The sequence below is a fragment of the Pristiophorus japonicus genome, chromosome 18, assembly GCF_044704955.1.
Source record: "Pristiophorus japonicus isolate sPriJap1 chromosome 18, sPriJap1.hap1, whole genome shotgun sequence".
NCBI lineage: Eukaryota > Metazoa > Chordata > Chondrichthyes > Pristiophoridae > Pristiophorus > Pristiophorus japonicus.
The window spans coordinates 5,604,228-5,627,594 of record NC_091994.1 but is presented as its reverse complement, the minus strand read 5'-3'; the positions used below and the strand labels follow the sequence as shown (position 1 = coordinate 5,627,594).

At 51.6% G+C, this 23,367-nt stretch overlaps 1 protein-coding gene across 1 annotated transcript in view; it reads right to left on the bottom strand.

Annotated features, from left to right (window-relative positions):
• The window catches only part of LOC139229379 (paired amphipathic helix protein Sin3b-like), a 41,307-nt gene that overhangs the window by 12,266 nt on the left and 5,674 nt on the right, over positions 1 to 23,367 (bottom strand). The window contains exons 2-8 of the mRNA XM_070861078.1: positions 15,107 to 15,283; positions 11,017 to 11,123; positions 7,992 to 8,151; positions 6,436 to 6,750; positions 2,724 to 2,876; positions 2,232 to 2,360; positions 1,502 to 1,591 (exon numbers count right to left, since the gene is read on the bottom strand). Of these exons, the coding sequence (XP_070717179.1) occupies positions 1,502 to 1,591; positions 2,232 to 2,360; positions 2,724 to 2,876; positions 6,436 to 6,750; positions 7,992 to 8,151; positions 11,017 to 11,123; positions 15,107 to 15,283 (1,131 nt within the window). The remainder of the gene's footprint in view (positions 1 to 1,501; positions 1,592 to 2,231; positions 2,361 to 2,723; positions 2,877 to 6,435; positions 6,751 to 7,991; positions 8,152 to 11,016; positions 11,124 to 15,106; positions 15,284 to 23,367) is intronic.

Here is a 23,367-nt window from a genome sequence, read left to right as displayed (position 1 = left end):
TTTATTCCTACTCCCTGTTTCCTGTCAGTTAACCAATTTTCAATCCATGCCAATACATTACCCCCAATCTATGTGCTTGAATTTTGCACACTAACCTCTTATGTGGGACTTTATCAAAGGCCTTCTGAAAATCCAAATACACTACATCCACTGGTTCTCCCTGATCTATTCTATCAGTTACATCCTCAGAAAAACTCCAGTAGGTTTGTCAAACATGATTTTCCTTTCATAAATCCATGTTGACTTTGTTTAATCCCGTTGATATTATCTAAGTGTGCCGTTATCACCACATCCTTTATAATAGACTAACATTTTCCCTACTACTGATGTCAGGCTAACCGATCTGTAGTTCCCCTTTTTCCCTCTCCCTCCTTTTTTAAATAGTGGAGTTACATTTGCTACCCTCCAATCTGCAGGAACTGTTCCATAATCTATAGAATTTTGGAAGATGACAACCAATGCATCTACTATTTCTTTTAGTACTGTGGGATGCAGATCATCAGGCCCTGGGGATTTATCGGCCTTCAATTCCATTAGTTTTTCCAGCAATATTTTCTTACTAATTATCATGTCCTTTAATTCCTCTTGCTCACTAGACCCTTGGTTCCCTAGCATTTCTGGGACGTTATTTGTGTCTTCTTCCATGAAGACGGAACCAAAGTATTTATTTAATTGTTCTGCCATTTCCTTGTTCCCCATTACAAAGTCTGCCGTTCTGTCAGTAAAGGACCTATATTTGTCTTCACTAATCTTTTTCTTTTTACGTACTTGTAGAAACTTTTGCAGTCAGTTTTTATGTTCCTTGCAAGTTTACTCTCATACTCTATTTTTCCCCTCTTAATCAATCTCCTAGTCCTTTTTTGCTGAATTCTAAACTGCTCCCAAACCTCAGGCTTGCTACTTTTTCTGGCAACTTTGTATAACTCCTCTTAGAATCTAATACTATCCTTCATTTCTTTTGTTAGCTATGGTTGGGCCACTTTTCCTTTTGTGTTTTTATGCCGGAAAGGAATGTATAACTGTTGCAATTCATGCATTCGTTCCTTAAATGTTAGCCATTGCCTCTCCACCATCATGCCTTTTAATGAATCTTCCCAATCTATCATAGCCAATTCATTCCTCATACCTTCGTAGTTTCTTTTTTTTAGATAAAGCTTTACTTTTAACAGCCTTCTGAACCTGTCCTGCCATCTTCAAAGATTTGTGCACATCTAACCCCAGGTCCCTCTGTTCCTGCATCCCCTTTAAAATTTGTAGCATTTAGGAAGAAGTGCTGAGGGTAAATCAGCCAATAGAATCATAGAATGGTTACAGCACAGAAGGCGGCCATTCAGCCCATCGAGCCCGTGCTGGCTCTCAGCAAGAGCACTCCAGCTAGTCCCTTTCCCCGCAGCCTTGCAATTCTTTTTCCTTCAAGTACACTTATCCAATTCTCTTTTGAAAGCCACAATTGGATCTGCCTGCACCACCCTTAGTAGCCATGTGCAGTCAGCAAACTCACTCTGTCGAAGAAGCTGAACTCTCGCAGGGTGCCGTGCTTGCCCGCGGAGGCCAATGACCGGTCCTTCACACTCGACAACTTCAGCTTTTTCTGAAAAACATTTAAAGAGAGCCGTGAGCAGAAACACCACAAACAGGGCAGTTGGTGAGTGTTGCAGCATGCGTCCGTTTATTGCCACATGTTGAAGCACCGTCACAGGCTGGGGCAGCAGAGATGGAGCACGCAAAGAGAGAGTCTTGTAGGCCACATACGCGAGCAGTTGCTACCAGCCTCTGGAGCAACTCACTCAGCGAATGAAGCAAAGTAGATAAAGCTATCACAACAATTCAAAACGATAACTTCGTAATACACTGACTGAACCAAAATACGGAATGCACCAGATTATCCCAAACGGGGTGTATTCACCTTCATTCAAACAGGTCTGCATCGAGCCCATGCTGTACCTGCCCTGGGAGTGTTTGATGGGACAGTGCAGAGGGAGCTTTACTCTGTATCTAACCCCGTGCTGTACCTGCCCTGGGAGTGTTTGATGGGACAGTGTAACTAACATCCCTCAATTTGATGTGCACAAACATTACGTAATTCACAGGCCAACTCTCCAAACAGGATGAAAATGAAGAGCTCAGGCTCCCATCACAGGACCGACAGGAATACGCTCCCAATACGGTCAGTGATTAGAATGTGTGCATAAGCTACCAATACTGTCCGTGGTTGGCGTATGTGCATTTACCTTGAGTGGGGGAGGCACCTGGGGCAGGAGTGCCGGTCGCAAGCGCTTCTTGCTCTGAGAGTGTTTGGATCCATCATCCTCATCGACCATTTTACTCTCGTCCTTTTCAGATGCAGAGTTTCCCGTGAACTGAGGATGAAAAGGGAGATTTTAATGCTTAACGCCACGGCAACAGAAGACTGGGTGGGCTGGAGGAGGCCTAGCTCGGGAGTGGGGGGGGGGGCACACGCAGCTGGGGGGGGGGCACACGCAGCTGGGGGGGGGGGGGGGGGGCACACGCAGCTGGGGGGGCCGGGGTGGTTGGGTTGTTTTGGGGGTAGGATGGGTGGAGTGAAGTGGGGTGCGATGGGAGTGTGTGGGTAGGTGTGGAGAGCTGGGATGGGGGTGAAGGTGGGTGGGTGGGGTCGGTTGGGGTGGGGGTAAGGGCGGGTTGGTTGGCGAGGTGGCGTGGTGTGTCTCTGTCTGATTGGCCAGCACCTGTTTGTCACGTACCAGAGACCGCTTGGCGTCCGGGAGAAACTGACCAAACTCAGTCAGCAGATCCTCCTGGCCCCGGAACAGATTGGCAACTTTCGCAAAGACTTCATCCTCGGTCATGCCACAGTAAGGCTTCCCCTTGGTGTCCTTCACAATCAGCTGCTCCTTCTGACAAGACAGAAGATAAGGGATGATGGACGGCCATGCTGCCACAGGCGAGGGTGGAAGTGGTTCGACACAAAGTAAATCTCCATCGATACGAAAAGCGCATTCTCCCTCCACCGTGAGACATTCCATTTCCTGCAGCATGTGAGCTTTCTGGCCGGGGTTTATGCTGCACACCAGCCTCCTCCCATCCCTCGTCATCTCACCCCATCGCCATATCCTTCTATTCCTTTCTCCCTCATATGCTTATCCAGCTTCCCCTTAAATGCATCGATACTATTCGCCTCAACCCCTCCCTGTGGCAGCGAGTTCCACATTCTCACCACTCTCTGGGTAAAGAGGTTTCTCCTGAATTCCCCATTGGATTTATTTGTGACTGTCTTATATTGATGGCCCCTAGTTCTGGTCTTCCCCACAAGTGAAAACATCTTCTCTACGTCTACCCTGTAAAACCCTTTCTTAATTTTAAGGACCTCCATCAGATCACCCCTCAGCGTTCACTTCCCTTGAGAAAAGTGCATTTACCCAATCAGAGCTCAGGGGGGTTTTACTTAGTGGGCTAACACACTCTGAAGCCGGGTTCAGTCATCCTATACTCACTGCGTTTAACGCTAAGCCATGCTGAAGGCAGTGTCTGATCGCACGGCGATTCCGACACGGAGGGAGTCCCCGTCCAGCTCAGAGCCTCACCTCTGGCACTGTCGGATGTGCAATAAAATCTTCAAATTAACAAACTTGCCCACAGAAAACTTACATCAGAACATAAGAAATAGGAGCAGGAGTTGGCCATTCGACCCCTCGGGCCTGCTCCGCCATTCAATATCATGGCTGATCTGATCATGGACTCAGCTCCACTTCCCCGCCTGCCCCCATAACCCTCGATTCCCTTATCGCTCAAAAATCTGTCGATCTCCGCCTTAAAGGTATTCAATGACCCAGCCTCCATAGCTCTGGGGCAGAGAATTCCACAGATTCATGACCCTCAGAAGAAATTCTTCCTCATCTCAGTTTTAAATGGGCGACCCCTTATTCTGAAACTATGCTCCCAGTTCTAGATTCCCCACGAGGGGAAACATCCTCTCTGCATCAACCTTGTCAAGCTCCCTCAGTATCTTATACGTTTCAATATCATCTCTCATTCTTCTAAACTCCAATGAGTATACGCCCAACCTACTCAACGTATCTTCGTAAGTTAACCCCTTCATCTCAGGAATCAACCTCGTGAACCTTCTCTGAACAGTCTCCAATGCAAGTATATCTTTCCTTAAATAAGGAGATCAAAACTGCACGCAGTACTCCAGGTGTGGCCTCACCAATACCCTGTACAGTTGAAGCAGGACTTCTCTGCTTTTATACTCCATCCCCCTTGCAATAAAGGCCAACATTCCATTTGCCTTCCTGATTATTTGCTGTACCTGCATACTAACTTTTTGTCTTTCATGCACAAGGACCCCCAGGTCCCTCTGCACTGCAGCAATTTGTAATTTCTCTCCATTGAAATAATAATTTGCTTTTTTATTCTTCCTGCCAAAGTGGATAACTTCACACTTTCCCACATTATAGTCCATCTGCCAAAGGTTTGCCCACTCACTTAGCCTGTCTATATCCCTTTGCAGATTTGTTGTGTCCTCATCACAACTTGCTTTCCCACCCATCTTTGTATCATCAGCAAACTTGGCTACATTGCACTCGGTCCCTTCATCCAAGTCATTAATATAGATTGTAAATAGTTGGGGTCCCAGCACCGATCCCTGTGGCACCCCATCAATTACTTATTGCCAACTGAAAAATGGGCCATTTATCCCGACACTCTGTTTTTTGTTAGTTAGCCAATCATCTATCCATGCTAATATATTACCCCCAACCCTGTGAGCTTTTATCTTGCGCAGTAACCTTTTATGTGGCACCTTGTCAAATGCCTTCTGAAAATCCAAATACAAAGTTCCACCTTATACACCCTGCTCGTTACACCCTCAAAGAATTTGCCGCCTTTATTGGCACAAATACAACTGGACATTTTGAACCAGTCACTGAGTGACATTTTAGAAGAGTGGGAAGGGCAGGGGAAAGAAGAGGGAAGGGCGGGAGAAAGAAGAGGGAAGGGCGGGAGAAAGAAGAGGGAAGGGCGGGAGAAAGAAGAGGGAAGGGCGGGAGAAAGAAGAGGGAAGGGCGGGAGAAAGAAGAGGGAAGGGCGGGAGAAAGAAGAGGGAAGGGCGGGAGAAAGAAGAGGGAAGGGCGGGAGAAAGAAGAGGGAAGGGCGGGAGAAAGAAGAGGGAAGGGCGGGAGAAAGAAGAGGGAAGGGCGGGAGAAAGAAGAGGGAAGGGCGGGAGAAAGAAGAGGGAAGGGCGGGAGAAAGAAGAGGGAAGGGCGGGAGAAAGAAGAGGGAAGGGCGGGAGAAAGAAGAGGGAAGGGCGGGAGAAAGAAGAGGGAAGGGCGGGAGAAAGAAGAGGGAAGGGCGGGAGAAAGAAGAGGGAAGGGCGGGAGAAAGAAGAGGGAAGGGCGGGAGAAAGAAGAGGGAAGGGCGGGAGAAAGAAGAGGGAAGGGCGGGAGAAAGAAGAGGGAAGGGCGGGAGAAAGAAGAGGGAAGGGCGGGAGAAAGAAGAGGGAAGGGCGGGAGAAAGAAGAGGGAAGGGCGGGAGAAAGAAGAGGGAAGGGCGGGAGAAAGAAGAGGGAAGGGCGGGAGAAAGAAGAGGGAAGGGCGGGAGAAAGAAGAGGGAAGGGCGGGAGAAAGAAGAGGGAAGGGCGGGAGAAAGAAGAGGGAAGGGCGGGAGAAAGAAGAGGGAAGGGCGGGAGAAAGAAGAGGGAAGGGCGGGGGAAGGGCGAAGGGCAGGGGGAGAAGGTAAAACAAACATTAGGCAGGGTCATAATTCTACCAACTAATACACTATTACAACAGCCATGACAACACAATCTCGCTCTCTCGCCCTTTCCCATCGGTTACTCCTCATCCCTGCAACAGCTTCCCTTCCCGCCCCCGCATCGTTACCTCTGGTGTCCCCCAAGGATCTATCCTTGAGCCCCTCCTATTTCCCCATCTACATGTTGCCCCTCAGCGACATCATCCGAAGACACAGAGTCAGTTTCCACCTCACCCCCACTTCCCTCGACCCCTCCACGGTCTCGAAATTGTCAGACTGTTTGTCCCACATCCAGTACTGGAGGAGAAGAAATTTCCTCCAATTAAATACTGGGAAGACAGAAGCCATTGTCTTCGGTCCCCACCCGAGTCTCCGTTCTCTAACCACCGACTCCAGCCCTCTCCCCGGCAGCTGTCCCAGGCTGAACCCGATGGTTCACAACCTTGGTGTTGTATTTGACCCTGCGATGAGCTTCTGACCACATCACCACGCCACAACTATTCCACCTCCATAACATTGCCCGTCTCCGCTCATCTGCTGGTAAACCTCTCCGCCTCTCTCACCTCCTCTATGATGCTGCTCTTTGCCCGAGCTTTTGGTTACTTGCCCAAATATCTCTCATGACTTGGTATCAAACTTTGTCCGATTACGCTCCTGCGAAGCACCTTGGGTCATTTTACTCCGGTCAGTTTGCTGGATTTTTACCTGATAGGTGTGCAGAATCTCCAGAAAGGATTTGTAAACCTCAGGACGTTCCAGGTATCGGTTTTTGATTTTATTCACGTAACTTATGGCGTTGTCAAATTCCACGGGATGCGGATCATTGGATGCCAGGTCGTCATGGTGATCCAGGAGGCGCGGAGTCGGGTCCTCGCGAATTGGCCGTCGTTCCACACGCTCGTCCTTGTGAGCCACGGCGGGGCTCTGGGATGGAGCGGGATCGGCGCGGGTAACCGGAGCGGCGGTGGCGGCAGTAGCAGGAGCAGCAGTTGCATGTTCCAGGGCTGCTTCAGACAGCACCTGTCAGGGGGAGAGAGACCAGACACACTGAGCCCGGGGGGGATTTACACACCACTGTGTCCGGGGGGTATTTACACACACACTGAGCCCGGGGGATATTTACACACACACTGAGCCCGGGGGATATTTACACACCACTGAGCCCGGGGGATATTTACACACCACTGTGCCCGGGGGGGGGGGGATTTACACACACACTGAGCCCGGGGGATATTTACACACACACTGAGCCCGGGGGATATTTACACACACACTGAGCCCGGGGGATATTTACACACACACTGAGCCCGGGGGATATTTACACACACACTGAGCCCGGGGGATATTTACACACACACTGAGCCCGGGGGATATTTACACACACACTGAGCCCGGGGGATATTTACACACACACTGAGCCCGGGGGATATTTACACACACACTGAGCCCGGGGGATATTTACACACACACTGAGCCCGGGGGGGATTTACACACCACTGTGCCCGGGGGGGGGGGGATTTCCACACACACTGAGCCCGGGGGGGATTTACACACACACTGAGCCCGGGGGGGGGGATTTCCACACACACTGAGCCCGGGGGGTATTTACACACCACTGTGCCCGGGGGGGGGGGGGGGGGGGATTTCCACACACACTGAGCCCGGGGGATATTTACACACACACTGAGCCCGGGGGGGGGGGGGGGGGGGGGGGGGGGGGGAATTTACACACATACAGTGGCCTGGGGGGGGGAGGGTATTTACACACATACAGTGCCCAGGGGGGGGGGGGGGGGGGGAGATTTACACACATACACTGGCCCGGGGGGGGGGGATTTACACACACACTGAGCCCGGGGGGGGGGGGGGGGGGATTTACACACATACACTGGCCGGGGGGGGGGGGGGGGGGGATTTACACACACACTGAGCCCGGGGGATATTTACACACACACTGAGCCCGGGGGATATTTACACACACACTGAGCCCGGGGGATATTTACACACACACTGTGCCCGGGGGGGGGGTGGGGGGGGGGGGGGATTTACACACATACACTGTGCCCAGGGGGGGGGATTTACACACATACACTGTGCCCAGGGGGGGGGATTTACACACATACACTGGCCCCGGGGGGGGGGGGGGGGGGGGGGGGATTTACACACACACTGTGCCCGGGGGGGGGGGGGGGGGGGATTTACACACACACTGAGCCCGGGGGGTATTTACACAATGAAAGGCCAGGATCCAGTGCACACACCTGAGTCTCGGCAGGGGTGGGTCCATGCACACTCACTGCCTTGTTCTTCTGGATCTCGATCCTGTAACCTGGAGGCAGGAAAGCATTGAACCCCAGAATAAGGTCAGGGTGCCCCTGGAAGAGCCGTGAAACCCTGTCAATCACACCAGGTGTGTCGATGCTGCAACGCAGAACAAGAAATATTTAGCAACATGAAACTCGGATGGGTTCTGTACAACTCGTTTAACACCATCCTCCCCAGTACCGACCACAACAGTGCAAACTGTCAAACCCCTTGGATAAATCCACCAGTTTTCCCGTCTGATCTGTGTTGTTCCCCTGAGCTCAATGCCTGGGGTTCAGCTGCTGTCTGCTCCATCACTCAGTGAGAGAGACAGGAGAGAAATGAAGCTCTGGTATGAGGACCTTGGATGATAATAAAGTGTGTCCGCTGTGGCTCAGTGAGCAGCACTTCTGCCTCTGAGTCAGAGGGTTGTGGGTTCGAGACCCACTCCAGGGACTTGTAAACACAAAAATCTAGGCTGACGCCCCCAGTGCAGTGCTGAGGGAGTGCCGCACTGTCGGAGGAGCAGTGTTGAGGGAGTGCCGCATTGTCGGAAGGGCAGTACTGAGGGAGCGCTGCACTGTCGGAGGGGCAGTGCTGAGGGAGTGCTGCACTGTCGGAGGGGAAGTACTGAGGGAGCGCGCACTGTCGGAGGAGCAGTGTTGAGGGAGTGCCGCATTGTCGGAAGAGCAGTACTGTCGGAGGGGCAGTACTGAGGAAGTGCTGCACTGTCGGAGGGGCAGTACTGAGGGAGCGCCGCACTGTCGGAGGGGCAGTACTGAGGGAGCGCCGCACTGTCGGAGGGGCAGTACTGAGGGAGCGCCGCACTGTCGGAGGGGCAGTACTGAGGGAGCGCCGCACTGTCGGGAGGGGAAGTACTGAGGGAGCGCGCACTGTCGGAGGGGAAGTACTGAGGGAGCGCCACACTGTCAGAGGGGAAGTACTGAGGGAGCGCCGCACTGTCGGTGCTGCCATTTTTCAGATGAGACGTTAAACCGAGGCCCTGTCTGCCTTCTCAGGTGGACGTAAAAGATCTCATGGCACTATTTCGAAGAGGAGCAGGGGAGTTATCCCCGGTGTCCTGGCTAATAGTTATCCATCAATCAACATAACAAAAGCAGATTATCTGGTCATTATCACATTGCTGTTTGTGGGAGCTTGCTGTGCACAAATTGCCTGCTGCATTTCCCACATTACAACAGTGACTACACTTCAAAAGTACTTCATTGGCTGCAAAGCACTTTGAGACGGCTGGTCGTCGTGAAAGGCGCTATATCAATGCAAGTCTTTTCTTTTTAACAGCATCTCCCTGCCAAATAAAGGAACAGGAGGAGGCCATTCAGTCCCTCAAGCCTGTTCCACAATTCAATCATATCATGGCTGATTCGTACCTCAAACTGTATCTACCCGCTTTTACTCTGTATCCCTCGATACCCTTACCCAACAAAACTCATCGATCTTACGACTGAAATTTCCAATTAACACCCAGCCGCAACAGTTTTTTGAAATGGGAGTTCCAGATTTTCACTACCCTTTGTGTGAAGGATTGCTTTCCGATTTCACTCCTGAACAGCCTGGCTCTAATTTTAAGATCGTGTCCCCTTGTTCTGGATTCCTAGTGGAGTCCCATTCATCCCATGTGTGTTATAACGTGTTACCGTCAAAGAACTCAATAGGCACAAAGATGCAATAGCGCTACTCAGCATTTTGCTCAAATCTCCTGAATTCCCAACACATTGTATGGGGTGGAGGGGTGGAGGGGGGGCGCGGGGGTGACTGAAGACATGGCCATTTCACCCCCCTCTTTCTACCCCCCCCCCCCCAATGCATGCAGTGGAGTGGGGGGCAGGGGTGGAGAGGGGAGCTACCCAACTTTCCCTTGGGAATGAAAGATAAAAAAGACAGACTTGGATTTATATAGCGCCTTTCACGACCACCAGACGTCTCAAAGCGCTTTACAGCCAATGAAGTACTTTTGGAGTGTAGTCACTGTTGTAATGTGGGAAACGCGGCAGCCAATTTTCACACAGCAAGCTCCCACAAACAGCAATGTGATAATGCCCATTACAGTGATTGAGGGATAAATATTGGCCAGGACACCGGGGATAGCAGATGGGGCCTCGGTTTAACGCCTCATCCGAAAGACGGCACCTCCGACAGTGCGGCACTCCCTCAGCACTGCACTGGAGTGTCAGCCTAAATTTTTGTGCTCAAGTCCCTGGAGTGGGACTTGAACCTACAACCTTCTGACTCAGAGGCGAGGGTGCTCCTACTGAGCCACAGCTGACACAAATAATAGACATGAGGGGACAGATGCCAAACGCATGGATGCAGAAATTGTGAGGTGACTGAGAGAGCTCGGTTGAAGATCTGGGGAAAATGAGCCGACGTGTTTAGGAAGGAAGAATGGGGCTGAGGTAACTGAAGGTCATTCTTACCACATGCCAGTCTGTGTTGAGTGTTGGCCGGGGAGAGAGAGGGAGAGGGAGAGGGAGAGGGAGAGGGAGAGGGAGAGGGAGAGGGAGAGGGAGAGGGAGAGGGAGAGGGAGAGGGGGAGGGGGAGGGGGAGGGGGAGGGGGAGGGGGAGGGGGAGGGGGAGGGGGAGGGGGAGGGGGAGGGGGAGGGAGAGGGGGAGGGAGAGGGGGAGGGAGAGGGGGAGGGGGAGGGGGAGGGGGAGGGGGAGGGGGAGGGAGAGGGAGAGGGAGAGGGAGGAGAGGGAGAGGGGGCAAGACGGGCGAGGGGGCGAGAGGGCCTTACTCACGTACTTACCCTCAGCCACAGGAAGCAAGTACTGGACAAAGGGGATACTCTGGATGGGAGGGGTGGGGGAGTGGTCAGTGGGCTTTACCGGACAGGGGAAAGAACCACAGGCTGAGGAGCACTGGTGTCGACACATTTCGCAGCTTCTCCCAGTGTGGGAGACGCCACATTTTCAGACCATGTTGGGTTTGAGCAGGTGGTGCCCGCAGGCTGCCCGCATACCTTTGCGATTTAAATTCCTTCATGATGTCGAGGAACTCATTGTAAACGGCGGGGTTATTCCCAAACTGCATCTTAACCTGGTCCAGGTACGACAAGGCATCCTCCACCTGAAAAGCACACTAATAACGTATGAGGCTGTATTAACAGGACGATTCAGTACAAAACAAAGCACAGCATTTTACCCATGTACAGAACCCTGCTTACACCACATTCAAATCCCCTGGCATGGTGGCTGATAGAGGCTTAAGACACCTTAGTTACCCACATTGCCGGAAAGAGCTGTGCCTGTATACTGCAGAGATACGTCAGGATTATTTGATGCAGGTATATAAAATAGCGAAGAGGACCACCAGACTGTGTTCCTATTGACAGATTATTTCAATTTGGGAAGGCCAGAGAGTCCCGAGTCTAAGTTACACAAGAACAAGGAGGGGTTGGATATGAAACCATTCTTCCTTCCCCAAAGGATCGTGGACCTATGGAACGCTTTACTGGTTCGTGCAGGGACTGTGACTGCACCCCTGAGAGAGAGCGCTGGGCCTCGTCCCAGGGCAGAGATCACGCCTTATAAAAGGTATACAAAAAATGATTAAAAGAAAGAAAAGGCATAAAAACCAATTCATTAATATTAGTGTAGTCGATGTGATCTCCTGAACGAGTTTCAATCAGCCAAGCGGGCCAGAGAGGAATTGTTCAGACTTCTCCTCGAATTATCCTGGGGTTTTTAATCTGGTTGTTTCGCCTCTCTCTCTGGATCACAGGAAATTTAACGGCTGCTCGAGGATCGAGAGTCGAAGGGTGTCGAATCATGATGCTTCAGGCACCACAACCGTGTGGGCGGGCATTCATGGACCAGGCTACCTCTGCCTGCCCGTCACGTTTGTCTCAATGCTGCAGCACGCCAGAACCACCACCTGTGTTAAACAACCCAAATACACCACACATGTACCCACGCGCACACACGGAGACCCCCCCACACACACACACGCGGAGACCCCCTGCCACACACACACACACACACAGAGACCCCCCCACACACACACACACGGAGGACCCCCTGCCACACACAGACACCCCCTGCCACACACACAGACACCCCCTGCCACACACACAGACACCCCCTGCCACACACACAGACACCCCCTGCCACACACACAGACACCCCCTGCCACACACACACACACACACACGGAGACACCCCCACACACACACACGGAGGACCCCCTGCCACACACACAGACACCCCCTGCCACACACACAGAGACCCCCCGCCACACACACACACACGGAGACCCCCTGCCACACACACACACACGGAGACACCCCCACACACACACACGCGGACACCCCCACACACACACACACGGAGACACCCCCACACACACACACGGAGACACCCCCACACACACACACGGAGACACCCCCACACACACACACGCGGAGGACCCCCTGCCACACACACAGAGACCCCCCGCCACACACACACACACGGAGACCCCCTGCCACACACACACACACGGGCACCCCACACACGTGTATCCACACTAACACACGGACGCCACACACACACACACGTGTATCCACACGCACACGGACGCCACATGCGCACACACGGGTACCCACGCGCGTGTATCCACACTAACACACGGACGCCCCACGCACACGTGTATACTCACTAACACACGGACGCCACACACGCGCGTGTGCCCACAGACGCCACACCCACACATACACAAGCATGTACACACATACACACCGATGCCCCGCACACATGCGTGTACCCACAATAACACGGACATATCACACCCGCGCATGTACCCACACTAACACGGACGCCCCACACACGCATGCACCCACGAGCACACTGTTGCCCCACGTGCGTGTACCCACGCGCACACGGATGTCCCACACGTGTATCCACGCACACGGGCGCCTCACGCACTTACGCCTTATACCGGCGCTGCCCCCACTAACACACGGAGTGTCTCAGCCCCAGCCCCAGCATTTCACATAAATATACTCGGAAAGCCTCTGATGTGAGGCTTCCAAAACCTTCTGGGCCAGAGCGCAGGATATATCACCAGCACCTCAGGGAGCTTCTGGCAAGGGAAGTGAAATTAATCACAAATCCTTTTACACTCCTCTTATAACATGGTGGTTGTGAATCCCCTTTCAGCAAGTTACACGCTTACTTCCCCAAATTAGCTTCACTGTTTACAGTGGCCCTTGCGTCTTTAGTGTCGGCACTGACACAGGTGTCACTGCAGTATCCCTCACCCTACCCCATGGGGCATGATCTCTCCAGAGAAACATTCACAACAATTTGCAGTAATCATTACGAACACCAATTACTAACAGTGAGCTTATCCACAGTGCAGAAAGACCATTGAAGCATGGCCTTGCCATCACTGCTCCTGCCCTGACCGTGTGGAGCTCGAGTCTCGATCACTGCTCCTGCCCTGACCGTGTGTGGCTCGATTCTCGATCACTGCTCCTGCCCTGACCGTGTGTGGCTCGATTCTCGATCACTGCTCCTGCCCTGACCGTGTGGAGCTCGAATCTCGATCACTGCTCCTGCCCTGACTCTGTGTGTAGCTCGAGTCTCGATCACTGCTCCTGCCCTGACCGTGTGTGGCTCGAGTCTCGATCACTGCTCCTGCCCTGACTCTGTGTGTAGCTCGATCCTCGATCACTGCTCCTGCCCTGACCGTGTGGAGCTCAATTCTCGATCACTGCTCCTGCCCTGACTCTGTGTGTAGCTCGAGTCTCGATCACTGCTCCTGCCCTGACCGTGTGTGGCTCGAGTCTCGATCACTGCTCCTGCCCTGACTCTGTGTGTAGCTCGAGTCTCGATCACTGCTCCTGCCCTGACCGTGTGTAGCTCGAGTCTCGATCACTGCTCCTGCCCTGACCGTGTGGAGCTCGAGTCTCGATCACTGCTCCTGCCCTGACTCTGTGTAGCTCGAGTCTCGATCACTGCTCCTGCCCTGACTCTGTGTGTAGCTCGAGTCTCGATCACTGCTCCTGCCCTGACTCTGTGTGTAGCTCGAGTCTCGATCACTGCTCCTGCCCTGACCGTGTGTGGCTCGAGTCTCGTTCACTGCTCCTGCCCTGACCGTGTGTGGCTCGAGTCTCGATCACTGCTCCTGCCCTGACTCTGTGGAGCTCGAGTCTCGATCACTGCTCCTGCCCTGACCGTGTGGAGCTCGAGTCTCGATCTCTGCTCCTGCCCTGACCGTGTGGAGCTCGAGTCTCGATCACTGCTCCTGCCCTGACCGTGTGTAGCTCGAGTCTCGATCACTGCTCCTGCCCTGACCGTGTGGAGCTCGAGTCTCGATCACTGCTCCTGCCCTGACCGTGTGGAGCTCGAGTCGCGATCTCTGCTCCTGCCCTGACCATGTGTGGCTCGAGTCTTGATTCTCCCCCAGAACAATCCTAGCTGGTGCGCGGGTGAGAGGAGCGGGCGGCGGGAGACAAACAGAAACCGAGGAGTTTGGAATAATGAGGTGAAGGCCACACAACATCTCCCTGTGCAACACTGAGGTCAGAAATTTGACAGTTCAATCTCAGTAATCACAGCCGGTACTGAAGGAGTCTCAGACTGAAACTCCCTTGGAGCGAACTCCCGCAGAGCAACATATCCTGGAACACACATCTTACAGCTTATAGCAACAAGTGGAGGTTGCAGGTCCGTCCATCTTAACCTCGGCACTTACCCTGGGTGAGTGCGGGTCACTCACGTCTTGGCCAAATAAAACGCCCATTAACTGCGAGGACGATCGCTATCCCTGGAAACTCAGGGCCCTGCGCAGATGCACAGATTTTGGACAGGGAGTAACGTGAGCTCTGTCATCTGCTGGAGACCTCTCCAGACAGTAACTGCACCTCTTGCTAAATGCGTTTCCGATGCACGTCTGGGGGGGGGGGGGTGGGGGGGGGGAAGGGGGGCACCGCGGGAGCGGGCACCCAGGGGTGCTTGTCGATTGTACGCCTGGGGAGTGGGCACTGCAAGGGCGGGCAGGGCGGGGGTGCCTGTCGGATGCACGGCTGGAAGTCCAGTGGATTCCGTTGATCCGTCAGTCAGTCTTACCTTGAGCCGTTGGAACTGCTGTTGCTGTGCCTGTTTCTGCACGGCGAAGGTCTGAGCCTGGATCTGATGGTTCATCTGCTGAAGATGGGCCTGAATCTTGGCCATGGTCTCTCCTCCACGCCGGTGTATCTGGGACGGTGGAGGTTCCAGGTCTGAGCCTTGGCTCACCCCAGGCATCTGGCAGAAAAGGGGCAGAAAAGGAGGCTTTGATTGAGAGAGGGGACGAGAGGCAGGAAGGACGAGAGAAGTGTGGGAGAGGGTGGAGGAAGGGGTGGAGAGGAAGGCAGATATTTTGGGGGGATTGTGATCCAGAGTCTGCATGGAAGCATTCACCGTTTCCAGGATCATTCTGGGATGCAAAGATAACCCCCGGGCTACTATTCCCTGCTGCTAACTGTCTTCTTAAACCCCTCTACCCTGTCTCCACCACACTCACCTCCATCAAGTGTGAGGAGCTCATGGACTTCTTTGTCTCAAAGCGGAGACCATCCGATCAGCTGCCTCTGCGAGTCCCCTTCCTTGTCCTGGCCCACAGGGCCCAACTTCCCCTGAGGCTCCCCCCTGCCCGAGCCCTAAACTCACATCTTTCTCCAGTTTCTCTTTGATCTCCCCTCTTGATCTCTCCAAACTCATCTTATCCATGAGACCCACTTCCTGCTCCCTTGACCCTATTCCCACCAAACTACTGACCACCCAACTTCCCTTCCTGGCTCCCGTGTTAGCCAACATTGCTAACGGTTCTCTCTCCTCAGGTACTGCCCCTCTCCCTTAAATCTGCCGTCATCACCCCTCTCCTCAAAAAAACAACCCTTGGCCCCACTGTGCTGCTCACTATCGCCCCATCTCCAACCTTCCTTTCCTGTCCAAAGTCCTTGAACGTGTTGTCGCCGCCCAAATCCGTGCCCATCTTCCCTGGAACTCATTTCTTGAATCCCTTCAATCTGGTTTTCGCTACTGCCACCGTACCGAAACGGCTCTCATCAAAGTCACAAATGATATCCTTTGTGAGTGTGATAAAGGTAAACTATCGCTCCTCGTCCTTCTCGACCTGTCTGTAACCTTTGACACGGTTGACCATTCCATCCTCCAACACCTCTCCACCATCGTCCAGCTGGGTGGGACTGCACTCGCCTGCTTCCATTCTTATCCATCTAATCGTAGCCAGAGAACCACCTGCAATGGCTTCTCTTCCCGCCCCCGCATCGTTACCTCTGGCGTCCCCCAAGGATCTGTCCGTGGCCCCCTCCTATTTCTCATTTACATGCTGCCCCTTGGTGACATCATCAGAAAACACAGGGTCAGTTTCCACATGTACGCTGACGACACCCAGCTCTACCTCACCCCCACTTCTCCCGACCCCTCCACGGTCTCCAAATTGTCAGACTGCTTGTCCAACATCCAATACTGGATGAGCAGAAATTTTCTCCAATTAAATATTGGGAAGACCGAAGCCATTGTCTTTGGTCCCCGCCACAAACTGTGTTCCCTAACCACTGACTCCATCCCTCTCCCTAGCATCTATCTGAGGCTGAACCAGACTGTTCGCAATCTAGGCATCATATTTGACCCTGAAATGAGATTCTGGCCACATATCCGTAGCATAACTAAAACCGCCTATTTCCACCGACGCAACATCGCCCATCTCCGCCCCACCGCAGCTCTTCTACTGCTGAAGCCCTCATCCATGCCTTTGTTACCTCCAGACTTGACTACTCTAATGCACTCCTGGCTAGCCTCCCACATCCTACCCTACCTAAACTAGAGGTGATCCAAAACTCGCCTGTGTCCTAACTCGCACCAAGTCCCGTTCACGCATCGCCTCCTGTGCTCGCTGACCTACATTAGCTTCCGGTTGAACAACGCCTCGATTTCAAAAATCTCATCCTTGTTTACAAATCCCTCCAAGGCCTCGCCCCTCTCTATATCTGTAATCTATTTCAGCCTCACAACCCCACGAGATGTCTGCGCTCCTCAAATTCTGCCCTCCTGAGCATCCCTGATTATAATCGCTCAACCATCGGTGGCCGTACCTTCTGCTGCCTGGACCCCAAGCTCTGGAACTCCCTCCCTAAACCTCTCCAACTCCCTCCCTAAACCTCTCCGCCTCTCTTTCCTCCTTTAAGACGCTCCTTAAAACCCACCTCTTTGACCAAGCTTTTGGTCATCTGCCGTAATTTATTCTAACGTGGCGCGGTTTCAAATTTATTTGTTTTGTCTTATAACACTGCTGTGAAGCGCCTTGGAACATCTTACTACGTTAAAGGCGCTATATAAATACAAGCTGTTTTTCCTCATCAGAGATGAGGGCCTGCGTTAAGTTGACCAGCTGCAGTTCCTCCTTGTTGCCTGTGTCGTCTCTCAAAATGTGGTCTAAATACAGCACCACAACCCCAGGTACTGCAGCAGTGCCATCCAGTCTAGGGTTAGTCTGCTGCCCTGGTTCAGCTCAGGGCCGCCAATCAAAACCGGCCATTGTCCGCTCTGTGCAGCCCACAGGTTCCAGTAACATGCTGGCAGAGACTGGAAGACCTCACGGAAACCACGACTCACAATGTCAGAAAGGAACCCATGAGTGTCGGGCAAGGGCGAGGCAAATCATCTCCAGTCACCAGTGTTAGGAGCAGGAGGAGCCCATTCAGCCCCTCGAGCCTGTTACACAGGAACAGGAGGAGCCCATTCAGCCCCTCGAGCCTGTTACACAGGAACAGGAGGAGCCCATTCAGCCCCTTGAGCCTGTTACACAGGAACAGGAGGAGGCTATTCAGCCCCTCGAGCCTGTTATACAGGAACAGGAGGAGGCCATTCAGCCCCTCGAGGCTGTTATACAGGAACAGGAGGAGGAGGCCCATTTAGCCCCTCGAGGCTGCTCCGCCATTCTATCAGATCATGACTGATCTGTCCCTCAACATACCCGCCTTTGCTCGGTATCTCTCGATGGCCTGACCCAACAAAAAATCTGTCAATCTCAGTCTTGAAGGCTCAAATTGACCCCCAGCATCCACAGCCTTTTGGGGGAAGAGAGTTCCAGATTCCCACTGCCCTTTGTGTGAAGAAGTGCTTCCTGACATCACCCTGAATGACAAACATCTAATTATAACATTCTGACCCTTGTTCCAAACTCCCCCACCAGAGAAAACAATTCAAAACCAATATGTGGCTGAAGCCAAGCCGGAAACTAATTTTAGTGAAAATTCTCCTTCACTGCAACATTAACTTCAAGGCTCCCGGAATACTGAGTGCCCGTCAGACCAGCCAAAGCGGGCACTGAGTGCTATACAGTGACAGACCTGTACTCACCAGTACTGTACCCCAGTGTTATACAGTGACAGACCTGTACCCACCAGCACTGTACCCCAGTGTTATACAGTGACAGACCGGTACCCACCAGTACTGTACCCCAGTGTTATACAGTGACAGACCTGTACCGACCAGTACTGTACCCCAGTGTTATACAGTGACAGACCTGTACCCACCAGTACTGTACCCCAGTGTTATACAGTGACAGACCTGTACCCACCTGTACTGTACCCCAGTGTTATACAGTGACAGACATGTACCCACCAGTACTGTACCCCAGTGTTATACAGTGACAGACCTGTACCCACCAGCACTGTACCCCAGTGTTATACAGTGACAGACCGGTACCCACCAGTACTGTACCCCAGTGTTATACAGTGACAGACCTGTACCGACCAGTACTGTACCCCAGTGTTATACAGTGACAGACCTGTACCCACCTGTACAGTACCCCAGTGTTATACAGTGACAGACCTGTACCCACCAGTACTGTACCTCTGTTATACAGTGACAGACCTGTACCCACCAGTACTGTACCCCAGTGTTATACAGTGACAGACCTGTACCCACCAGTACTGTACCTCAGTGTTATACAGTGACAGACCTGTACCCACCAGTACTGTACCCCAGTGTTATACAGTGACAGACCTGTACCCACCTGTACTGTACCCCAGTGTTATACAGTGACAGACCTGCACCCACCAGTACTGTACCTCAGTGTTATACAGTGACAGACATGTACCCACCAGTACTGTACCCCAGTGTTATACAGTGACAGACATGTACCCACCAGTACTGTACCCCAGTGTTATACAGTGACAGACCTGTACCCACCAGTACTGTACCCCAGTGTTATACTGTGACAGACCTGTACCCACCAGTACTGTACCCCAGTGTTATACAGTGACAGACCTGTACCCACCAGTACTGTACCCCAGTGTTATAGAAACATAGAAAATAGGTGCAGGAGTAGGCCATTCGGCCCTTCGAGCCTGCACCGCCATTCAATGAGTTCATGGCTGAACATGCAACTTCAGTACCCCATTCCTGCTTTCTCGCCATACCCCTTGATCCCCCTACAGTAAGGACAACATCTAACTCCTTTTTGAATATATTTAGTGAATTGGCATCAACAACTTTCTGTGGTAGAGAATTCCACAGGTTCACCACTCTCTGGGTGAAGAGGTTTCTCTTCATCTCGGTCGTAAATGGCTTACCCCTTATCCTTAGACTATGACCCCTTGTTCTGGACTTCCCCAACATTGGGAACATTCTTCCTGCATCTAACCTGTCTAAACCCGTCAGAATTTTAAACGTTTCTATGAGATCCCCTCTCATTCTTCTGAACTCCAGTGAATACAAGCTCAGTTGATCCAGTCTTTCTTGATATGTCAGTCCCGCCATCCCGGGAATCAGTCTGGTATATACAGTGACAGACCTGTACTCACCAGTATTGTATCCCAGTGTTATACAGTGACAGACCTGTACCCACCAGTACTGTACCCCAGTGTTATACACCTCAAGTTCTCTCCAGACACAACTCAACCTTGGGGGACAGGATCTAGGGATGTTCTGTATCTATAGTAGGAGTGGACGCAGTATGAAAACTTGCTCCTCTCACATTAGTGAAATGGTCAGGAGGCTGGGGGTGATTGCGATCTGGTCACTCCTGGTTTGTGTTGATGCACAGGGCAGTCTGGGCTTCGAGTCCCGCCCATGTGCGGTCCAGGAGAGCCCGACAGAGACCGCGAATAGCTTGAACCGCGGGGCCCCATTTCCACCCTCGCTACCCGTCTCCCACTGCCACCCACGGGCAGCAGGGGCCGAGACGGTGATAGGAACCCCCAGCTGTCCTCGGGTAAAGCTGGCCAATTCCGCAAGCGATTGTTTGTACAGCAGTGCCTGGGCTTTTTCACCTTCAAAGATCCACGGTTACATGTAGATATAAAAAGGGGAATAGTGCCAGAGGACTGGCGGACAGCTACGGTCATATCTATATTTACAATCGGAGAGAGAAATATGTTTAGGGAACTACTGACAGGTTAGCTTAATATTGCTGGGAGGAAATTTAATGGAATCCTTATTAAAAGATGTAATAGAAAAACATCTAGAAACTGAAAATATAATCGAGTCAGCACAGATTCCAAATGGGAAGGTCACGGTTGGCCAACCTTATTGAATTCTTTGAAGTTGTCGCAGAAAGAGTAAACAAGGGCCATGTAGTAGAAACAATATATTTGAGTTTTCAGAAGGCCTTCGACAAAATACCACATCGTGGAGTCATGATTGAGGTCAGAGCAAGTGGAGCAGAATGGATCACAAGCTGGCTACAAAGCAGAGTAGGGGTTAAAGGTAACTACTCAGACTGGCAAATGGTGTGAAGCGGTGTCCATAGCGATCGGTGCTGGGACCACTGCTGTTCACCATTTACAGAAATAATTTGGACTCGGGAATCAGAAGTGCAATTTCAAAATTTGCAGACAACGCCATATTGGGGTGTAGTTAATACAGAGGACTGCGACAAAATACAGGAAGACAGGAATAGACTTGCAGATTGGGCGTGTACTTGGTAAATGAACATTAGAACTTAAGAATTAGGAGCAGGAGTCAGCCATTTGGCCCCTCGAGCCTGCTCCACCATTCAACAAGATCATGGCTGATCTTCGACCTCAACTCCACTTTCCCGCCCGATCCCCATATCCCTCGATTCCGAGTGTCCAAAAATCTATCGATCTCTGTCGGGGAGCTGACAGGGTCCCGGAGACAAGGCGGGGGGGGGAAAGAGAGATGGGGGGGGGGGTGGGGGGGGAAACTGAACACGATTGCTCCGTCACAGAGCCAGCACAGGCCGGACGGGCCGAGTGGCCTCCTCCTGTGCTGTACGTTTCTATGATTCTACGGTCGCCAGCTACTGCACAGAATAAGGTGCATATTCTCCCCTTATTCCTGATAACTCCCCATGTACAGTACCAAACTGTAGCCCGACTGTATGCCCGCACTGTAGCACCTCCCCCCGCACTGTGCCCCGTCACATCGTACCCCCGCCGGGAAACCAAGCACGTCACTATACAAATGAACAGACTCGCAGAGATCAATGACATCCCTCCCTCTCGCTTGGAGACCATTAAAACTACTGAAAAATTTAGGTTTACTCCAGGACCAAGAGCAATTTGTGAAACAAACTGGTCATAAAAATCCTATCTTAAATCATAGCCCAGTCACCATACTAGATCCAACAGGCCAGAGATTCCGTTAGTTCGATCAGCATAATCATAGAATCATAGGAATTTACAGCACGGAAGGAGGCCATTTCGGCCCATCGTGTCCACGCCGGCCGACCAAGAGCTATTCGGCTAATCCTACTTTCCAGCTCTCGGTCCATAGCCCTGTAGGTTACGGCACTTCAAGCGCACATCCAAGTGCTTTTAAATGTGGTGAGGGTTTCTGCCTCTACCACCCTCTGGGTGAAGCTATTTCCCCTCATATCCCCTATAAACCTCTACCCATTACTTTAAATCTATGCCCCCTGGTTGTTGACCCCTCTGCTAAGGGAAATAGGTCCTTCCTATCCACTCTATCCAGACCCCTCATAATTTTATACACCTCAATAAAGTCTCCCCCTCAGCCTCCTTTGTTCCAAAGAAAACAACCCCAGCCTATCCAATCTTTCCTCATAGCTAAAATTCTCCAGTCCAGGCAACATCCTCGTAAATCTCCTCTGTATCCTCTCCAGCGCAATCACATCTTTCCTGTAATACGGTGACCAGAACTGCACGCAGTACTCTAGCTGTGGCCTAACTTGTGTTTTATACAGTTCAAGCATAAACCCCCTTGTATTCTATGCCTCGGCTAATAAAGGCAAGTATTCCGTATGCCTTCTTAACCATCTCATCTACCTGGCCTGCTACCTTCAGGGATCTGTGGACCTGCACTCCAAGGTCCCTCTGTTCCTCTTCACTTCTCAGTGTCGTACCATTTAATGTGTATTCTCTTGCCTTGTTCGCTCTCACCAAATGCATTGGGGCTGAAATGTCTACTCAAGTACCTGCTGGTCCGGGAGGAGCGTGGGATTCTGGTGGGGAGGCCTTCTCTTCCCGCACTGCGGAGCGCGCTCCCGTCCTCCAGGTTCCCACGGAGAAGATGCAACCAATCAGGTACAGTATTCCACAGCTTTCTGATTAATAGCAACGGGAACTCTGTATCTACCAGTTCTCACTGCTATTAATTGAGGGGAAAAAAAACAAACACAATAACACCAAATAAAAAAATAAAAAACACACCCCACATAATTAAAATTAATTGAAATTAAAGTTAATAAATATCTTTGAGAAAAAAAAATTCTGAGTTTTTAACAAGTTTTTTTTAATTATGGTTAAAAATAAATGTAACGTAGTGGGCAGGGTTTATAAAAATAAAATGTGTCTTTTAAATTTAATTTTACTATATTTTTGTATATTTTTAGACTCTTATGCCTGTAACAGTAAGCTATGTGCTGCTTTTATCAGGCATACGAGTTTTGAGACATTTGCTGGGCAAGATATGGGTAAATCCCGCAATCTTGCCCGTGCGAATGTCCTGGCTCCCGAGATGCGGTTAATCTGTCCAGCTCCAGCTCGACAGATCGGAAAAGCCCTTTTTCAGTGCATGCGCATTGTGGACTGAAAACCGGCTTTTGCAATGCATTTCTGGGTCCGTACACACTCCGTACGGATCCCGAGGTGGCTAGGGTTTCCAGGCCATTACCTCTCAATTCTCCAGATTGAATTCCATTTGCCACTGTTCTGCCCACCTGACCAGTTCATTGACATTTTCCTGCAGTCTACAGCTTTCTTCTTCATTATCAACCACACAGTCAATTTTTGTATCATCTGCAAACTTCTTAATCATACACCCTACAATCAAGTCTAAATCATTGATATATACCACAAAAAGCAAGGGACCCAATACTGAACACCATGGGAAAC